Source organism: Centruroides sculpturatus, unplaced genomic scaffold (assembly GCF_000671375.1).
Source record: "Centruroides sculpturatus isolate CEXI.00-Female unplaced genomic scaffold, Cexi_2.0 scaffold274, whole genome shotgun sequence".
Lineage (NCBI taxonomy): Eukaryota > Metazoa > Arthropoda > Arachnida > Scorpiones > Buthidae > Centruroides > Centruroides sculpturatus.
Genome location: NW_019384458.1, coordinates 322,331 through 341,008, shown reverse-complemented (window position 1 = coordinate 341,008; position 18,678 = coordinate 322,331). Strand labels below are relative to the sequence as shown.

Below are 18,678 nucleotides of genomic sequence, written 5' to 3'. Positions count from 1 at the left end.
ATTGATTACATAGATGAGTTAATCTAGTATCAGAAACGTTCGATTCAGCAGGGCACACAGTCCTCAGAAAAACACTACACAAAAGAGCCAGTGCTGCCAGCTAAAACACACACCAACAAAAAAATATTGAAATAGCTTAAGATATAGCCAAAGATTGCAGCGCCACAGCATTAGCGAAAATTTAAATTTGCAGACTGGAATTCTTTCGGATAACTGACGTTTCGGATAATCGACTTTCGGATAAACGACGCTCTACTGTACGTCTACTGGCGGATCGTGCACTCGAAGGGGCCCAAATGCACAATCTAGTTTTGAGGTTCCTTGTTCTAAATACTAAGTAATGCTATCAAATCAATTTATCTATAAGTGAGAATGTTTGTTCGCTAGGCACTCCTAGGCAATTCAACCAATTACTACGAAACTCAGCAGTTCTGTTAATACACTACTAGTTTAGATAACCTCTTCTTTTTCTTTCTTTTAACTCTTTCTCCGCTCTGTGGGCACTAAGAGGGCCTCTTTTACCAAGCACATTATGAATTCGGTCAGTCCCACAATTGGCAGCTGGGTGGTGAAGGACAGAGCCCGACATATCGGGACTGACCAAGTGCATGATACACCCCCTTGCCCCCTCGCTACGCCACTGCCTAAATATGGATCAGTTTTACATAAAAGATCTCGTGGGAGGCATTTCCCTATGGCAGGTTGCCCATGTGTCGCATTGCCATAATCGAATTATAACCAATAAACCTAATTACATTTTGGTACTGGCACCCTTATTTTATAGTTTGCGGGCGCCGCAGATTATATAAGAGGTACAGTACAAGCTATGAAAAAGTGCATTACACATTATACAAGAAGCTTCAAACTATGATTCAACGACGGATAAATGTTCCCACAAGGTGACACTGGTTGCAGTCGGGATTTAACTTGGCCATGAGAACAAGAACATTTCTTGTTTTTATTGCCAAGTCTTGGTGAACATACGACGAAGTTGCATGGTACACTGGCAAATATAGTTTCTTTTATATTTGCTGAATAAGCTACATTCTGTTAAAATATTTTAATATAGAATAAGCTAGAATGAACGTCATGAATTTTCTGTGATTTGTTGATAATGGAATTTGGGATCCCCTATGGATTAGAAAAAAGCAACACAGATAACAAGGGTGCACTGTCCAACGTACAGGTGCCTTTGGCAGTAAGCAGAAAATTGCTGTAGAAAACTTATTGTATAGATACACCATGTGATTGATTACATAGATGCGCTCACCAGTGGCCAAGCGGTTCCGTTCCCTGAACACTGGTAGTCGTGAGTTAGCGTCTCGCCAGGGCGGTCTGGCCATGTAGAGTTTTCTGGATTTTCTTCACGTCTTTAACACCTAAATAGGAGCCAGTTACCCTTTAAGGATAAGACATCCTCCTAAGCATATTACCCATGTTTCGTTGCCATAATTAATTAAACATACAGACTTTATTATTTAAAATCAAAACACATTTCGATTTATTCGATCCTCATCACTCCTATACATATCATGTAAACTAAAACAATAAATAATATTGTGAGGTTTTTTGTTGATCTTGATCAGAAATATCAGCAACATCTTCATTTTTTAAATTTTTATCATAAAAAATTTTTTATGGATGATGAAATAGAAGTATGTTATTAATCAAAAATTTGTTCTAGTGGGTTGCATTTGTTCAGTCAAGTGCTGAGCTGCTTTTTTCCAGAATTTGTGTTCGAATACTGAATTGTTCAAGTACCGAGATATCNCTTGATCAGAAATATCAGCAACATCTTCATTTTTTAAATGTTTTTTATAAAAAATTTTATGGATAACAAAATAAAAATAAAAATATATCATTAATCGGTAATTTGTTATAGTTGGTCGCGTTTGTTCAGTCGAGTACAGAGCGACTAATTCCAGAATTCGTGTTCGAATATCGAATCATTCGAGTTCCGAGATATTCTTTCATCATTTTTACGAATGATTTTTACGGTAAAAGCAGTAAAGCTAAAAATAAATTATAACTTAAAAAAATAATGTAAATTGGCCTTAAAACTCTAATAAAACGTGATAAAAGAGGATTACCTGTAAAACAATCTAAAAGATTTCTGACAAAAATTTGATAAAGGTTGTATAAAGGTAAAATGTTTTAACGAAATATTAAAAAGTATTTAAAAAACAATAAACTGTAAAAATGTGTAAAACTTCACTGTTCAGTACAGTACTGTACGTTCGTCAATTGAACTGATAGTTACACTGTACAGCGTTATTAAAACCCAGGAGTAAAGGGAAGAATGGAAGTCCATCCAAAATATCGAAAAATCCCTTTTTAGTGTACATTCTGTTGACGTACCCTATTAAAACGCAATGAAAAACGCAGAAAACCGCATCTAAAATAGTATAAATAGAAGCAAAGTTCTTCATGGTAAGCCTTAATCCTGTCCATCTCCCTCCCAGAGGGTGGAATTTCGACATGTATATTATACAGTAGTATATAAAAACTATATATATAAACAACGTGCGTATTCGAATACAACGTTGTGTCAAAATTTCAAAGGAATCGGTAGGAACAAACGAACATTACATTTTTATTTATATACAGTAGATCGATAGAAGATGATTTGCTTTAGTTCATTCTCACAGAAAAGCAAACTTAAGTCGTCGTACTCGTGGAGTTAGCGCTATCTGTTGGACATAAAAGCCTTAACCCTAGATGATATCTTTTAATTTATATGAATGTTTAACGGAATAATATACAGCCTATGTTTACCCTGAAGTTCCATTCTAAATATTGGTGAAAAAATTTTTGAAATCGGATGAGTACAGTAGTTTCGGAGATTATCTCGTACATCCAAACTTACAAACATTACCTGTTTATAATATTAGTATAGCTATACCTGTGGCCCAAAACTCCATGACTTTTTCCAATGTGGCTCAGAGGAACAAAAAGGTTGGACACCTCTGTTCTAGGACTTCGATCACAGAAGGCATTAGAATGAGTACCAGGATCTGTGCTAACTACCTACTATAGTTTGCTCGAATTCCGTAGCAATTCGTCCATTAGTAACAGTTGATTATAAACTGCATTCCTTTTGCGATTTTTGGTTTTATCAATAAAATGTGTGATGTTAAAGTTGAAAGAACCTGCATTAATTTTTGTTCTAAACTTGAAAAAAGCGAGACAGAAAATGTTTCAAATGATGCAATAGCCTTTGGGAATTGCTACCATGTCTCGTCCGAAGGTATGCAAGTGGTATGTGAGATTTCAGAATGATCGAACATCGATTAAAGATGATCCAATGTCATGAAGACCTTCAACGGCTACCATACACAAAAGTAAAAAAGACATTGTTGTCGCTTCTCTCTGGTATCCCAGCTCGTGCAACATCAATTGGCATGAACGAAACGATTGTCCAAGTCTTCCGCTAGATGTTGTATAGTGGTTCGACGATTAACATCTAGTCGGCAGCGCAATATCTTTTTTACTTTTGTCTATGATGGCCATTAAGTGTCTTCCTGGCCTTCGATCATCATCAATCATGGTTGGTCATTTTAAATTTTCTATACCACTCGCGTAACTTTCGACAAGACATGGTAGCAACCCCAAAGGTGTTTGCTAACCCCAAAACATTTGAAACTTTCTAAACTTCTTTTTTCAAGTTTTCAGCAAAATTTAATAAGTAGAATAAGCAGCCATGAAATTTCAGCTAATCATAGTTTTATTTGAATTTCATCACTAATTTAATTAAGAAACTGTCTGTTATTATTTAATTCTATTGAATGGCATAACGAACATGATTAATCATAAAATATTATTTTGGTAACCTTCGTACTTTAGAATTTGACAAACGATAATAAAAAAATGATACGTGAAAGATAACACTATGTCCTATCATAAAAAAAAGTTCCTTTCTAACTTCTGCGGTTCCAAATTGAAATTATTTGATTTATTAATTTTGTCTGTTAATTTTAGATAGAATTTCGTATTATTTTTCTTCCCCGAAAAATATTACAAAATCCTTTCTAAAGTTAACGAGGGGAGAAATAATAAACGGTCGCAACATATATCTCTTGCAGCTTGATCTGGAATTAGTTGCACTACATGTTGATTATATAAAATGATAATATAATCAAAATAAATTGTTTAAAGTTGTTTAAAATCTTTTTATCTTTACTCTTTTAAAGGTCATCCTCCGTAAGAGTCAGTCAACTCGTCATCGAAAACAATTATTATTTTAAAAATAACATTGTAAAACTGAATTACTAAATATTTAATATATAATTTATTGTACCAAATAACACTTAAATATGTACCTCTTTTAAAATTTTAAATGCAGATCTAATCTACGGTATATGTCCATACTATTTATTTTTTAGACTTTTTAAAAACTTTCTCCGCCCTCCTGGATACCAAGATGGTCTTTTTAAGTAAGCCCATTACAGGCTCGGCCAGACCCACAATGGGACGGGGCCCAACATATTCGGCCGGACCACCCCCGAAATATTTCTTTGATTTTTCAATCGTCAAGATTCGAACCCGGATCCCCAGAGGCCCCGCCATCTTTGACGCCCGATCATATTATATATTATCAACCATACACATGCGAAAAAATAAATTGTAAACTAATTCAATACTACTTTTTTTAGAGTTAATTACAGTAGGAAACTAATATTTATCTTAAATTTCGAAATTATTTTCCGTCTAATGTCAAACAAATGATAAATTAATAGATTATAATTACTCTTAAAATTTTTTTTAATTATTAAGTTTATACTTCTTAATCGTTGTATTTTATTATTAAATTATTTATGTCATTATATATTTTCGTAATTATTAAATATAATATTTGCAATAAAATTTTAAAGTTTTAATGCACTTTTTTGCCACCAGGTTAGAGAAAATGACATGTGATAAAGGAATGACACGTGGATAGTTATCTATTAGCTTGATTGGGAGGAAAACAAATCTGTGGTCACGAGACTGTCTGCCTACCAAGTGCAGACGGAGGAAAAACAAATTTCAATGTGAATGATCTTAAGTTATCTGCAGAGAATTTAATCATTTTGTCAATTTCTGCTTAAAATTAAATTATGCTCAACACAGGGTATGTGTTTGTTTACATTACTTTGTCATTCTCTATATGATTTAAAGATATGAGATTTAAATTTTAAAAAATAAAATGTATAAATTATATTTACAAATTTTCCTATTTAATATCATCCGAATTCAGATTTAAAATATACTGAGTTATTATTTTATTACTATTAAAATTATTTTAATTAAAAAATTCCTAAAAATTGAAAACTAACAAGGAAAATATCAAGTTATTACGTTAGTTTTATTTATTACGTTAATCTCTTTAATTAATACAAAAATGTGATAGTACATCTACATTTGAAAACATTGGACATTTAATATTTTTGAACCTAGTTTCACTCAATTATCATAGTTAATAATACAAATAAATTGTATTTTGTATTGAGTAAGAAATAAATTTTAAGATGTTTCTTAGTTTAAGTGTACCGAAACAACCTTAATTCAATATTATCAGGTAAATCACATTGTCAATAGGATACTCAACAAATTACACGTATCATTAGATAAATTGATATAATTTTCGATACTGGATACATTAATTAAGATTATTAAACCTGTAGTAAAATAATTTTTTAAAATTTTATTTTAAAAAATATAAATCAAATTATGAAGCATTTGTTTAGCTAAACCAGATCTATGTATTATAATTGTTTTATTACAATATAAGGAAGTTTCCATTGTTTAATACTGCATAGTCATTTTGTCATGCTTTTAGTGAAAAATAGAATGGTCAAAACGTGTAACATACATACACAGAAAGCAAAACAAAACTGTGGATAAGAATTAGATCTAACTTGTAGTTTTCATACAGAATAATAATAATAATAATAATAATAACATTACAATTGAGTAGAAATACATACATCACACTACAGAAGGCCACTATATTGAACACATGCCATATTGTTAGGAAATTCCTTAATACTGACACTGACACTGACACACACATTTAATTTTAGTTTTGTTTTGGTTGCTATGCCTTGACTCTGGTCCGGCATAGTACACAGCCACCGGTGTGTACTGAGTATAACCCACTAAACACAACAATAATAATAATAAAGACTCTCAGATCTCTCTCTCTCTCTCTCTTCAGTGCTCATAGTCCCTGAATGACCTTGGCGTCATCCAGGATTTTCACCCACTTCTCTCTATCTTGGTCTTTCTCTTTCCAACAACTCACACCCATCTTTCTCAAATCATCCTCCACATCCTCTTCCCATCTCTTTCTTGGTCTCCCTCTCAGTCTTCTTCTCTCTGGCCTTTCTCTGTACACCTGATACACTTTTCTCTCAGGTTCCATCTGTTCTAAATGCCCAATCCAACAAAATCTCCCTCTTTTAATTTCTGTTACAATATCAGGATTTTCATATAAATCTTCAAGTTCTTTATTACTTCTAATTCTCCACTCTCCTCTATCCTGCACTAGTCCATATATTCTTCTCAGAATTTTCCTTTCAAATCTTCTCAACTGTTCTTCATGTTTTCTTATCAGTGTCCAAGTTTTGGAACCATACATTAGTACAGGTCTTATAATAGTTTTATATATTGTAATCTTACTGCATCTTGATATTTCTTTAGATGTTATAATTCTTCTTAACATATATCTTTCATTTCCCGCCGTCATTTTTGCCTTTGTTTCCTTATCAATTTCATTCTTTTCCATTAACTGTGCTCCTAAGTATTGAAATTTATTCACTTTTTTGAATTTATGGTCCTTTATATGTAGAATTTATCCCCTTGACCACTGGCATTCTTTCCTTGTTAACTTCATATATTTTGTTTTTTCATCATTAACTGCTTAAGCTTTTATCTATAGCTGCGTCATTCATTATTTTAAGTGTCTCCTCAATTACTTTTTTAGATCTTTCCAATATAACAATATCATCGGCAAATGCTAAGCACTGTAAATGCTTATTGAAAACCATTCCACCTGCATCCACATCCATTTCTTCATATACTTTTCTCATTACCACTTCTAATACCAAGTTAAATAAAATTGTAGAAAGTGCATCTCCTTGTTTAAGCCCTTTCTTTATTGCAAATGTTCTTGAAATTTATCCTGGATCTTAACCATACTCTCAGTCTTTCCTAAAGTTAACTTTGAGATATTTATAAGTTTTTGAGGGATTCCCAATTCTTGAAGACGCTCCCGAACTTTCTCTCTTCTTATACTATCATAAGCTTTTCTGTAATCGATAAAAAGTTGGTGTATCTCAATATTATATTCATAGTATTTCTCTAGAATCAGTCTTAGTGTAGAAATCTGATCTATAGTTGATCTGTTTTTTCTAAAACTGCATTGATAATCTCCCACTGTTTTTCCATGTATACTGCCAACCTTTTTGCTATTATTTTTGAAAAAATTTTATAAACTACATTCAGTAAAGTTATTCCAAACAATCTCAGATATCAAACATTATTTAAAAATCTATTATGAACATTTGGCATACTGTATTTTTTTTAACTATGAGTTTATCAATATATTTAAGTAATTTATAAAAGGATGTAAATATATATTTAGAAGTTTCTCCACTTTGAATAAATTGATACAAACAGTCAACAGCAAGAAGAGCACATATTTGAAATAGGAACTGCTGTATCCTCATATATTTTATTGTCAACTTCACTATCATTTTCTTGAACCTACATTATTTATATATGTGCAGTTATGTATACATTATACAATATACATATACATACATATATGTACTTATTTTATTTTATTTCATTAAATTTACAGGGAAAGTCTGGATAGATTTGATTACTTCTTCCTTAGAAAAGCATGTCATAAAAACAAATAACACCCCTTAACACCCCTTAAAACAAAAATAAAATGAAATAAAAACAAGTAACAAATCTTAAAAGAGATACAATGCTTCTTTACATTTCAATTTAAAATCAGGGAGATCAAGATGTAAAAATTTATCAAAATTATTCAGGTTTTGTGATATACAAGAAAGATCATTTATGTGATAAAAAGGGATAAGAATGTAAATAAATGAGCAAAGTTTACTTGATGGAATTTGAAGTGAAAGCCAATCTTGATAAATAAGACTATTAAAATATTTACATATACAATTATACAGAACTTACATCACATATATACATGCTAATTTAAATTTTGACATTTTAAAAACAATCCTTAAAATAAATGTACAGTAAAAGAATACAGTACTTTTTCATAATATGCTGTTTACAAAAGAAGCTTTTTAAACCTCTTAAGAAAACAACTGAAAGGCTAAAAAAGAATCTAAAATTATAGATAAAATTAACTAAATATACTTGTTTTCTTAAAACTAACTGAATACAATAATATGACTTTTAGCAGGTAAGCAGAACAAACATTGACATTAACTATTTTTATTTAGTACATTATGTATATAATTCAAAAAAGAATTAAGATTGGCAATATCCATTAATCAAATCTTCCTTTAGCAGAATTAGGTGTACACTAAAGTAGTGCTTTTCAAACTTTGTGTTTGTGGAATAGTACTTTGTGAAATTAAATAAAATAATTATAAAATGCAGAGAATGGAGTTCAAATGCATTTTATTATTATTATTTTAATTTTTAGACTGAATTAGTAAGAAAAATACAANTGGAATTCATATAAAACGGAATAATCAATGATCTTATACGGGGGTCGACTGTAACAACACAAATAATTTACAATTAAAAAATTTCAGTAAAGCTGTCAACATTTTCATAAAAGATACAAATGCATTTTATTATTATTATTTTAATTTTTAGACTGAATTAGTAAGAAAAATACAATAATAAAATTTGGTTCTAATAAATTTAAAAAAAAATGGGTTTGTGGACCATTTTTGAATAATTTCCTGGGCTAATTATGATCACAAGTTCATCCTTTGTAATAAGTATTTAAATAATAGAAAAAAACAAAGGTAATAAAATAGTGAATTTTTAAAAGACTTTTTAAATAGTTTTATTAATGTAATACATAAAATTATGAAATTTTAAGTGAAATCTTGTCATAGCCAATTATAAGCTGTTGACTAGCACTAGTCAACAGACCACAGTTTGAATAGCACTGCATGAAAGTATAGTATTTCTTCTGGAACAAATTGGTGATACTAACCTATAGTTGATGCTAATGAGTCCAATGTATATGATTTGTGTTAGTGAAATTTTATATTTACTCAAATAAATTGGTGAATGGATTGTTAAATTTTTATGGCTCTGTATTGGAACTGCTGATTCTTCATAATTAAAACAAAAGTTAAAATATTAATTTAATCCAAACTTTATTTTTTTGAACAAACTGTTTTGTGTTATACTATTTAAATTTTCTTGTTTTCTGTTACATTTGTTCATGTAAAGTTTGCAATCTTTAGTAGTCTCAACTGTCTATTTCAACCATCAAAACAGTGTTATTTGTGTGAACATATGAACATCGTAGTATATCAAGAAGGCATTTCCTATCATTAAGTTGGTCCTCTAGTTTCATCTAAGTCATTAAGCAAGCATTATCAATAAAGAATTCATTAGCATACTTGAAAAACTGAAACAATTTTGTTTAGAAATGGAAATTAGTTGCTAAATGTCAAGTGACAACCAAAACTATTTCAAATCTGTTGATTTACCAGGCATTGCTGATGTTGTTACATTAACTAATAATATATTTTGACATCAGGAGTAAATATTCACATATCTCAGACTTTAATATTTAGATAATTTAAATCATATAATTGTTGTGTTCTCACATTGTGGTGATTTCTTCTGACCGTGAACAAATCAAAAGGTGAGATTAATTAATGAGAACATTCATTGACTTGTACACATCCAACTGGGATCTTACACAAAAGACATCTGCTATCAGTGAACTATTAACAAAAATATACATTTGTCAGACAATAGACAAAGACTCAGTTTGTAAACAATTTACCTTTTGTATATACAACTGACACTTGATCCAGAGCGGTCTTTCAATGACCGGACATAAAAAAATGAACAGATGATGCTTAACTTAACGCAGCAAATATGATTAATCTTAACACACACAAACAGTTCAGTTAAAATATTTTTCTAGAACAAACAAAACAAAAATAGAGTATAATTGGATTTTTTTTTATAGTTTTAACTTTACACACCCTATTTACACCTGCACGTAATGAAAATTAGAGAGGATTTGCAGTCAAATAAACTTTTTCAAACTCATTATTTCTTATATTAAGATAGATAAAAATAAACAAAATGAAACAGTACCTTGATACTTTTTTCCTTGATGACATTAGAAAGTTAATATAAATTTTGGTTGAACTATAATCCAGAAACATTCTAGAAAACAAAAAAGTTGAAAGCAGGATTCTAATCAAAATTTCTGTTAATTTTTATGCTGTATAAGCCTTCCAGACCAGCATGGATTTAAATGAGGTCCATTTTATTTAGTTTTTTGAATTCTGTTCTGTGTATAATTCAATAAACCTGACGATGGCTATAATATGATTGAAAACATTTGTTCTTTTAATAAATTTAATTTGTATTAACTGAATTACAGGTTTTTGAGGGGGGTTTTTTCTATCTCATATTTTGGTAAGTATAATTTGTATAACTTCAGCAAAATATTTGTGGCTTATTACTGTAGGTCTTCTTCAGTTGGAACATCAAACTTAAATGAAAAAAGAACACAAAGAACATTCAAAATACATTTAAATGCAATAAATATAAGAAAAAATAAATACATTTTATAATCAAAATATAAACTTAAAGAAGGTATATAGTAACAGGTTGAAAACATTTTTTGGTCAAATAAATATTTTGCTAAAGTTAAACAAATTTTATAATTTATTGAATAGCTTGTAAATCTTAAAAATTGATTAAAATCCATTACGATCATATTTGTTACTGTGATTTGACATTATGCAATACATTACAGGAAACTTGCTGGCAAAACTCTCTTCATTACCGGAGCAAGTAGAGGAATAGGTAAAGCGATTGCTTTGAAAGCAGCAAAAGATGGAGCAAATATAGTAATTGCTGCTAAAACTGCAGAACCTCATCCAAAACTTCCAGGCACTATTTATACTGCTGCAAAAGAAGGTAATAAGATTTATCATGGAAACATTTATTTCTATTTTTATATTAAATTTGATGATTATTATAGTGTCATATATTTTGATTTATACAAAATAGATTTTTTTTTTATTGGTTTAATAATATTTCTTTTTTTAGAAGAATGATCTTTTAAATTATTAGTTACATTATTCTTTTAAAAATATAAGTAATGAAATCATATTTTTAATAGGATAATATAGCTAATAATTTTTAATATAAATATAAAGCAAAATCTTCTAAAATGTACCAAAAATATAAAACTTTTTAGTGTTTTTTTTTTAATTGACAGACTTTTTCAGTATTATTATTATTTTTTGAAAATGCAATCATATTTTTGATATTTTAAAATTTATTATAAAATTTAAAATATTAATGTGAAATATGTGCTCCAGATAAATTAAATTTTTTCTCGTCTGACCAAATAATGTGGTTACAGAAGCAGATGACCCACCAAAAGTGTGCTGCAAAAAGTGAGAACTTAAATGCCAATTGTGTAAAGCCAGCCATTAACCATGATGGGGGATCAGTGATAGTTTGGGAATGTTTCAGTGCTAAAGGAGTTGGCAAATTAGTATTTATTGATGGAAGAAAGAAAACTACTTAAACATCCTTAAGTAAAATTTAGAGAAATTAGTTTGCAAAATTAAATTGGAAAATAATTGTATTCACCCAAACATATAACAAATACTATTGCAGATTATTTTTGATGTAATGACATTACTATGTTAGATTAATGTCCCCAATCACCAGATTGCAATCCAATTGAAAATTTGTGAAGTGACATGGAAACCTAGATGGAGGAGGCCAACCCACATCTTTGTGAGAAGCTTGTGGCATTGATGTCAAAATGACGTCTGGTCATAATCAAAAGCAAAGAATACCCCGTAAAATATTAAATTTAATAATGTTTACCGTGTATACAAAATCATATGATCAATTATTTTGTTGCTATTTTATATTTAAATAATTTTACGAGAAAATCTTTACAAATTTTCACAAGAAATTACATGAAGAAAAAACGATGATTCTTCACAAAGAAGAACTCACAATAAAAAATCGATTCCACCATAAGACTGTTTATTTTGGAGATGTGAAAAGGACGACAGATGAAGAATACTTGTGTTTTCTTCAATAAATTCTTTGTGAAAATTTTTTTAATGTAATTATTGTCCTGGCTATTTACTGGTTTTACTAGTTTTATTAATCTATCTTTACATTTTATTTTATTTTATTACATTTGTTTATAATTGTACTTATAATTTTTGGGGAAGAAATAAAAAGAAATAGAAAGTTTCTTGACTATTTTTGCTTTTTTTTATTTTTTATTTTTTTACATGATCACATTTTTTTTTAAATGACTTGAAAAAATGAAACTTCCTCGCCATATGAACAACTTTTTGTTTACTGTATATATAAAACAACAATCTATGTCTTTTTTAATTTAAATTAAATATAGATTAAATTAGTAAAAATAATTCATAAAAAAATTACTTTTATTTAAAGTGGAGGATGTTGGTGGTAAATGTTTGCCATGTATCGTCGATATAAGAATTGAAGAACAAGTAGAAAGTGCCGTTGACAGTGCCGTTAAGAAATTTGGAGGAATAGACATCTTGGTAAATAATGCGAGTGCTATTCATTTAACTGGAACAGTTGAAACACCCATGAAACGATATGATCTTATGCATAATATTAATACAAGAGGTACATTTTTGGTGTAAGTATTTATATATGTTATACTTATCTCTTTAATTTATAAAAACAGGAAAAGAAAAAAAATAATATTTGAATTTTAAATATTTTAAGAATTTTTAAGTTAAACAATAAAATTTTAAGGAATTAAAATACATATGTATGAATAAAAATGAAATACTGTTTATGACAGTAATTTATTCAGAATCATGCTTTTATAGTGGTTAATTTTGATTTCATATATATTTACACAATAATTGTTTGTAGATATAAAAATATAGTGTGATTTTCATAGTACTGAAAAGAAATAATATAATATGTTCTTATAGGAAATTTTTGTATCCATGAAAATAGATTGAAAAATCCATTCAGGAAAAATACAGTGTCAAATAAGTAATGTACAGATTATAAACATAGTATAATTATACTTGGTAGTATCTACTTTAAATACTCATTGAAAGAAAGTAACCATGATTTTTATTCTGTAAATATTACATTTAGTTTAATGATGAGCAACCTTTTCTGAATGTGAGCCAGAAGTGAACTTTGTAGACTTCTAGCAGGCCATATGCACTTTTTATTATGGAGTTGCTTTAAGCCTTCCAAGTACCAATACTCTCCATAACCACCAGTAAACTAGATACCAAATAACATATGTAAACTAGTAATGTACCTAGTATAGTTTATTCTCACCTTTTTATTCATCAAGGTTAGTTTGAATGATTTTTGTTACAAATATCAACTAGAGTTGCTAGAATAGCTTGAGGCAGAAAATAAGAAAATAAAATTGTTGCCAAAACCCTTGTGGCCACGTATTAGGACCTCATGTACAGTGTGTTGTTCATTACTGATTTAGTTAGTTACATGGGAAGATGTAACTAACAAGGAATAATTATATGCATTTAAATTTAAGAAAATAAAACCTTTAATATCCAATATAAAATTTAAAGAAGAAATGTTTGTTTTATGTCATCTATAAATAAAAGTAAATAAATGAAGAATTACACAACATAAAACACTTGCATGCAAAAAGTTTTGGACACTACTAAAACATTTTGTGGTGTGTATATACTGTTTATAATTAGTAGATTGTTAGTGTGATAAATTACACAGATTATTACTGCATTCTGTTATTTGTAAAATTACTTGTAACATACAATATTTATTATGTTTTTATTAATATATATAAAGTCTTTAATTATAATTTTATCTGTTGCTGTTTAGTAATGTTTGATATCCTTTGTCTTTCTCATTCTTTTGATGATATTAATGGAATTTATACTTTATTAAATAACTGTTTATGATTATATTTACTTATTTTAGCATTTTATTTTATTTTATTTTTTGCACAAAATAAAATAGTTTCTAAAAATATTTTTAGAATGTATTATATAAAATAAATTATAAATATGCTGATAAGTTATATTTATCAATAACTAATGTAGTTAGTTAGCTTACTTTTGAATCTAAATTTCTGTTCAACATTTACCATTAATTTAAGAAAAATAATGTTTATAGAATTTTACAATTGAAAATACTTAATCTAATTCATTATTAATAAAAATTATATAATTAAGATTATTACTATTTCTATTTTTTAATATTTTAGATCAAAACATTGTGTGCCTCACTTAAAGAAAGGAAGTAACCCTCACATTCTTAATTTGAGCCCGCCACTAGTAATGAATCCAAGATGGTTTAAAGATCATGTTGGTAAGCTGTATTTTTATAATACAGTAGAGCCCTGAAAATGCGGCCTAATGTGGACCGAAGGGTGGCCGAGTTTGTGAAAATGCCAGGTTATCGGGAATGGGGTTAAAAAAGAATAAGTATGAGTGTTTCCTCAGAAAATACTGTACTGTACTTGTATGTATTGTTTGCTTGAGAATACAACATAGAATAAACTGCCCAAATACCCTTAAACAAAGGAAAAGTACATACTTTATTTGCTACATGAAAATGAAAATTAATGAATACACAGTGTAAGTAATTTACCTGATAAGACAAACTTCAGAAAAATACTTTAAGAAGCATAAAGCTGTCTATAATGAAAAGTAACTAGGGGTTTTTTCACCCTGCCAGGGTGTGGCCAAGTTATCCGGACTGCCGGGTTATCGAGTGCTGAGTTTTTGGGACTCTACTATACAAGAGCAATTTAATTTTTATAAGAAATTGTTTAAAATTAAGTATTCTGTATTTTATAGATTCAGATGACAGTTATTAAATATATTCAGATATAAACTTATCAGAGTAGTTAAGTTTGTTCTGCGTGTAAAGTAATTTGAATACAGAACAAACTTCAGATGCAAAGATGCATCTTTAAAGTAATTTGAAGATAGGTCTTTGCATCTGAAAATATTTGGTTATTGGAAAACATTACCAGTAAACATTGTTAAACATTGATTTTTTTTTCTGGAATTGGAATTTTGACCTAATTTCTGGAATTACAACATTTTGACCTAATGAAGCAGTACCCCAATTACATGAAGTTTACATAAAGAGTTTCAAATATATTAAAATAAAAGATAAACGTCTGTACCAAAATACTTAAATAAATTATGAAGCAAATGAAACAAACCAGAAAAAAAAATTTAAGTTTAATATGAGTTATGTCTCAAACATTTAATTATTTTAATTGCTTCAAGAATGCAGTTTATCAATTTTCCATGATAAAATAACTTTAAATTTTTTTTTCTTGCCAATCTATTGAAATTTTCAAAATGTAGTACTGGGAGACAAATTCCAGATGATTCCAGTGTATTTTTAAATATACTAAATGGGAATGTGCTGTATAATTGAGAAGCAATGAAACTTTTCTTGATTTCTGTGTTATAGAACTGTCAACTAATTTATAATTTTTGAAATTTTTAAGAAATAGCTAATGCATTGGGATTGAAACTAACAGAAATCAAGAAAAGTTTTGTTGATATTATAAATTGATATTATTTGGATGTAAATTGAAAATTACATCCAAATAATATCAACTTTGCTAATGTTTAAGAATTTAATATCATTTTTATCTGAAAATTCTTTACAATTATATAAAGAACTATCACACTGGATACTTCAGAATTTACTACTAAAATGGCAATGTGATAATAAATTTAATACATAAAAAATTAAGCACGTTTTATTTTAAATCAATTTTCACATTAGTAATTCTGTTTAATTATCATAAGAATAAATTTGTTTTAATAAATATAGTTATTATTAATCACTTTAATAGCATATACAATGGCTAAATATGGAATGTCCATGTGTGTTTTGGGTATGGCAGAAGAATTTAAAAATGATGGAATTGCTGTTAATGCCCTTTGGCCCAAAACAGGTAAGAATTTTTAATATATAGTAATTAAAATATTTTTTATTACTATTTTTAATGTTCATAAATTGTCATTTTTCACTTACTGCTTTTATAAGTTAAGAAATTTTAGAAATATCAATGTTATTAAATCTGTCATGGATGATAGTTATAATTACATAATGATGATATAAATTAATATCATGTAAGATCAATATGTTTAAGTAAAATTTTATTTTATAAAACAATAATATTAATGATTAGTTTTAACTCTATGATCCTTTGTATTAGATATAGTATTTCATACAGCAAACAAATATCTAATGGTTTAACCATATACAATTTATTATTAAATTTTCTCTTCTACATATGCATTTTGGGCTGACATAAGTTCTCCACCCCTCTTCAGTGCCATATAATTTGTACATGTTTTCATAAAAGCACATTCAAATTATTACACATGACTTACATCATCCTAGAATGCATATGTAGAAGAGAGAATTGATTAATAATTTGTATATGGTTAAACTATTGGATATTTGTTTGCTGTATGAAATACTATATGTATGTAAAGGATTATAGAGTGAAACTAATAAGAATACAGCTACCCTATAATTAAGGAAATATATTAATGATATTTTTTCAATCAGCTATATCGACTGCTGCAATGGAAATGTTAGGGGGCAAAGAAGTGGCAAAATCTTGTCGTAAACCCGAAATTCTTGCCGATGCCGCTTATGCAATACTCGTTAAAGATAGTAAGACTTTCACTGGAAACTTTTGCATTGACGAACATATTTTGAAAGAATCTGGCATTCAGAATTTCGATCAATATGCTGTTGAACCAGGTAAACCCATCTTTTTTACTTGATAAATTATATTTGAATTAAATTTTAATCAATGGCATTTGATAAATTTGCTAAAAATCTTGAATTTGTTTGTAAACTCTTGGTTTATGACCTGAAGATGTCTGAAAATTAGTTTTTACTCTGCCAAATCAATATTTTTTATTTTTATAGATGACGATTAGATGAAGTAGTCAATGTTGTCCTTCCAGTAATATAGTTATTTCAGGAATATATTTTTAGAATTGAAATATTGTTTATAATTTTTGTTTATATTTAACCATTTAATTAATTAATTTTTATTTATTAAGAAATTCTGTTTCTACTATCAGATACTTGATTCACTGGCAATTTATTCTAAAAAAATTTTTTTATTCTAGTAAACATTTGATTTTAATTTGAATATTTCAATAATTATTATTGGTTCACAAGTGACCTGTTGACTTTTTTATTGACTAACATTGTTAAAAAAAATTTCTGTTCAACCAATGAAATAATATACATTTTAGAGTTATATAGTGCGTGTATATATTATGCTAAGATTTTGATTAGCTGAACTCAATTTGTTCAAATCTGCCTAGATTTCTCAACAGATTTGAATGAATTAAGTGTCAATAGATAGGGATGGGTCTGCAGACATGCAATAAGCATTTTGTTTTCAGATCTGATGATTTGTTCTGGAGATATAGGTTTTCAAAGTTCTCAAAATATCTTATTGTTTTGTATAGGGAGCCAATAAGAAACTTTGTGCAACAATTCTGCCAGATTTACAAAAGAGCCATCTGTGTGTATAGTTGCAAAGGAATGTATGGCTCTGATAAAGATCTTTGCTCGATGTGAATTTTCTGCACTTTATAAGTGTCCCTTAGTCATTTTGTAATAACTTTTATTTGTTACTCTAAAGTTTTATCTCATTTATTCCTTTCTTAATCAAAATTTTGCAATGTTTCAGTTACACTGCATGTGTGAAATTCGAAGTTAATGAAAGCATTTAATACTTTAAAAGTTTAATAAATTTAAAATAAAAATGCCCTCAACCAAAGGAATTTGATCCTACAAAAACGAAATCTAAAGTACATGCGAGAATTATAACTCTTTTTGTTTTAATATAAACATTCTCACGATAAAACCGTATATAGTTTACAGTTATCGGCGAAATTCGTCATATAGTTGTCATTCTAACACCACCTTTAACCCCACACCTGCTAAAACAATTGATCACCTGACGAATTTTCCCACCAAAAAGGTATAAAAGCCATCCTCCTTCCCCCTCTCCGGGGAGTCGCTGATCAAGAAGTNACATTTAGTTTAATGATGAGCAACCTTTTCTGAATGTGAGCCAGAAGTGAACTTTGTAGACTTCTAGCAGGCCATATGCACTTTTTATTATGGAGTTGCTTTAAGCCTTCCAAGTACCAATACTCTCCATAACCACCAGTAAACTAGATACCAAATAACATATGTAAACTAGTAATGTACCTAGTATAGTTTATTCTCACCTTTTTATTCATCAAGGTTAGTTTGAATGATTTTTGTTACAAATATCAACTAGAGTTGCTAGAATAGCTTGAGGCAGAAAATAAGAAAATAAAATTGTTGCCAAAACCCTTGTGGCCACGTATTAGGACCTCATGTACAGTGTGTTGTTCATTACTGATTTAG

General features: G+C 28.7%; 1 protein-coding gene across 1 annotated transcript; it reads left to right on the top strand.

Annotated features, from left to right (window-relative positions):
* The first annotated feature begins 4,909 nt into the window (after positions 1–4,909).
* On the top strand, positions 4,910–17,057 carry LOC111620729 (hydroxysteroid dehydrogenase-like protein 2). The gene is made up of 6 exons (XM_023362719.1): positions 4,910–5,110; positions 11,000–11,163; positions 12,682–12,895; positions 14,480–14,583; positions 16,097–16,198; positions 16,822–17,057. Exons 1-6 carry the CDS (start codon positions 5,097–5,099, stop codon positions 17,040–17,042), a joined length of 819 nt encoding a protein of 272 aa, XP_023218487.1. The 5' UTR covers positions 4,910–5,096; the 3' UTR covers positions 17,043–17,057.
* Positions 17,058–18,678: the final 1,621 nt, after the last annotated feature.

What these genes read in the sequence shown, in the direction of transcription:
- LOC111620729 (XM_023362719.1), top strand. An exon ending in TTATACTGCTGCAAAAGAAG is followed by an intron (nt 11,164 to 12,681) that starts GTAATAAGATTT and finishes TTTTATTTAAAG; the next exon opens with TGGAGGATGTTGGTGGTAAA. An exon ending in ACAAGAGGTACATTTTTGGT is followed by an intron (nt 12,896 to 14,479) that starts GTAAGTATTTAT and finishes TTAATATTTTAG; the next exon opens with ATCAAAACATTGTGTGCCTC.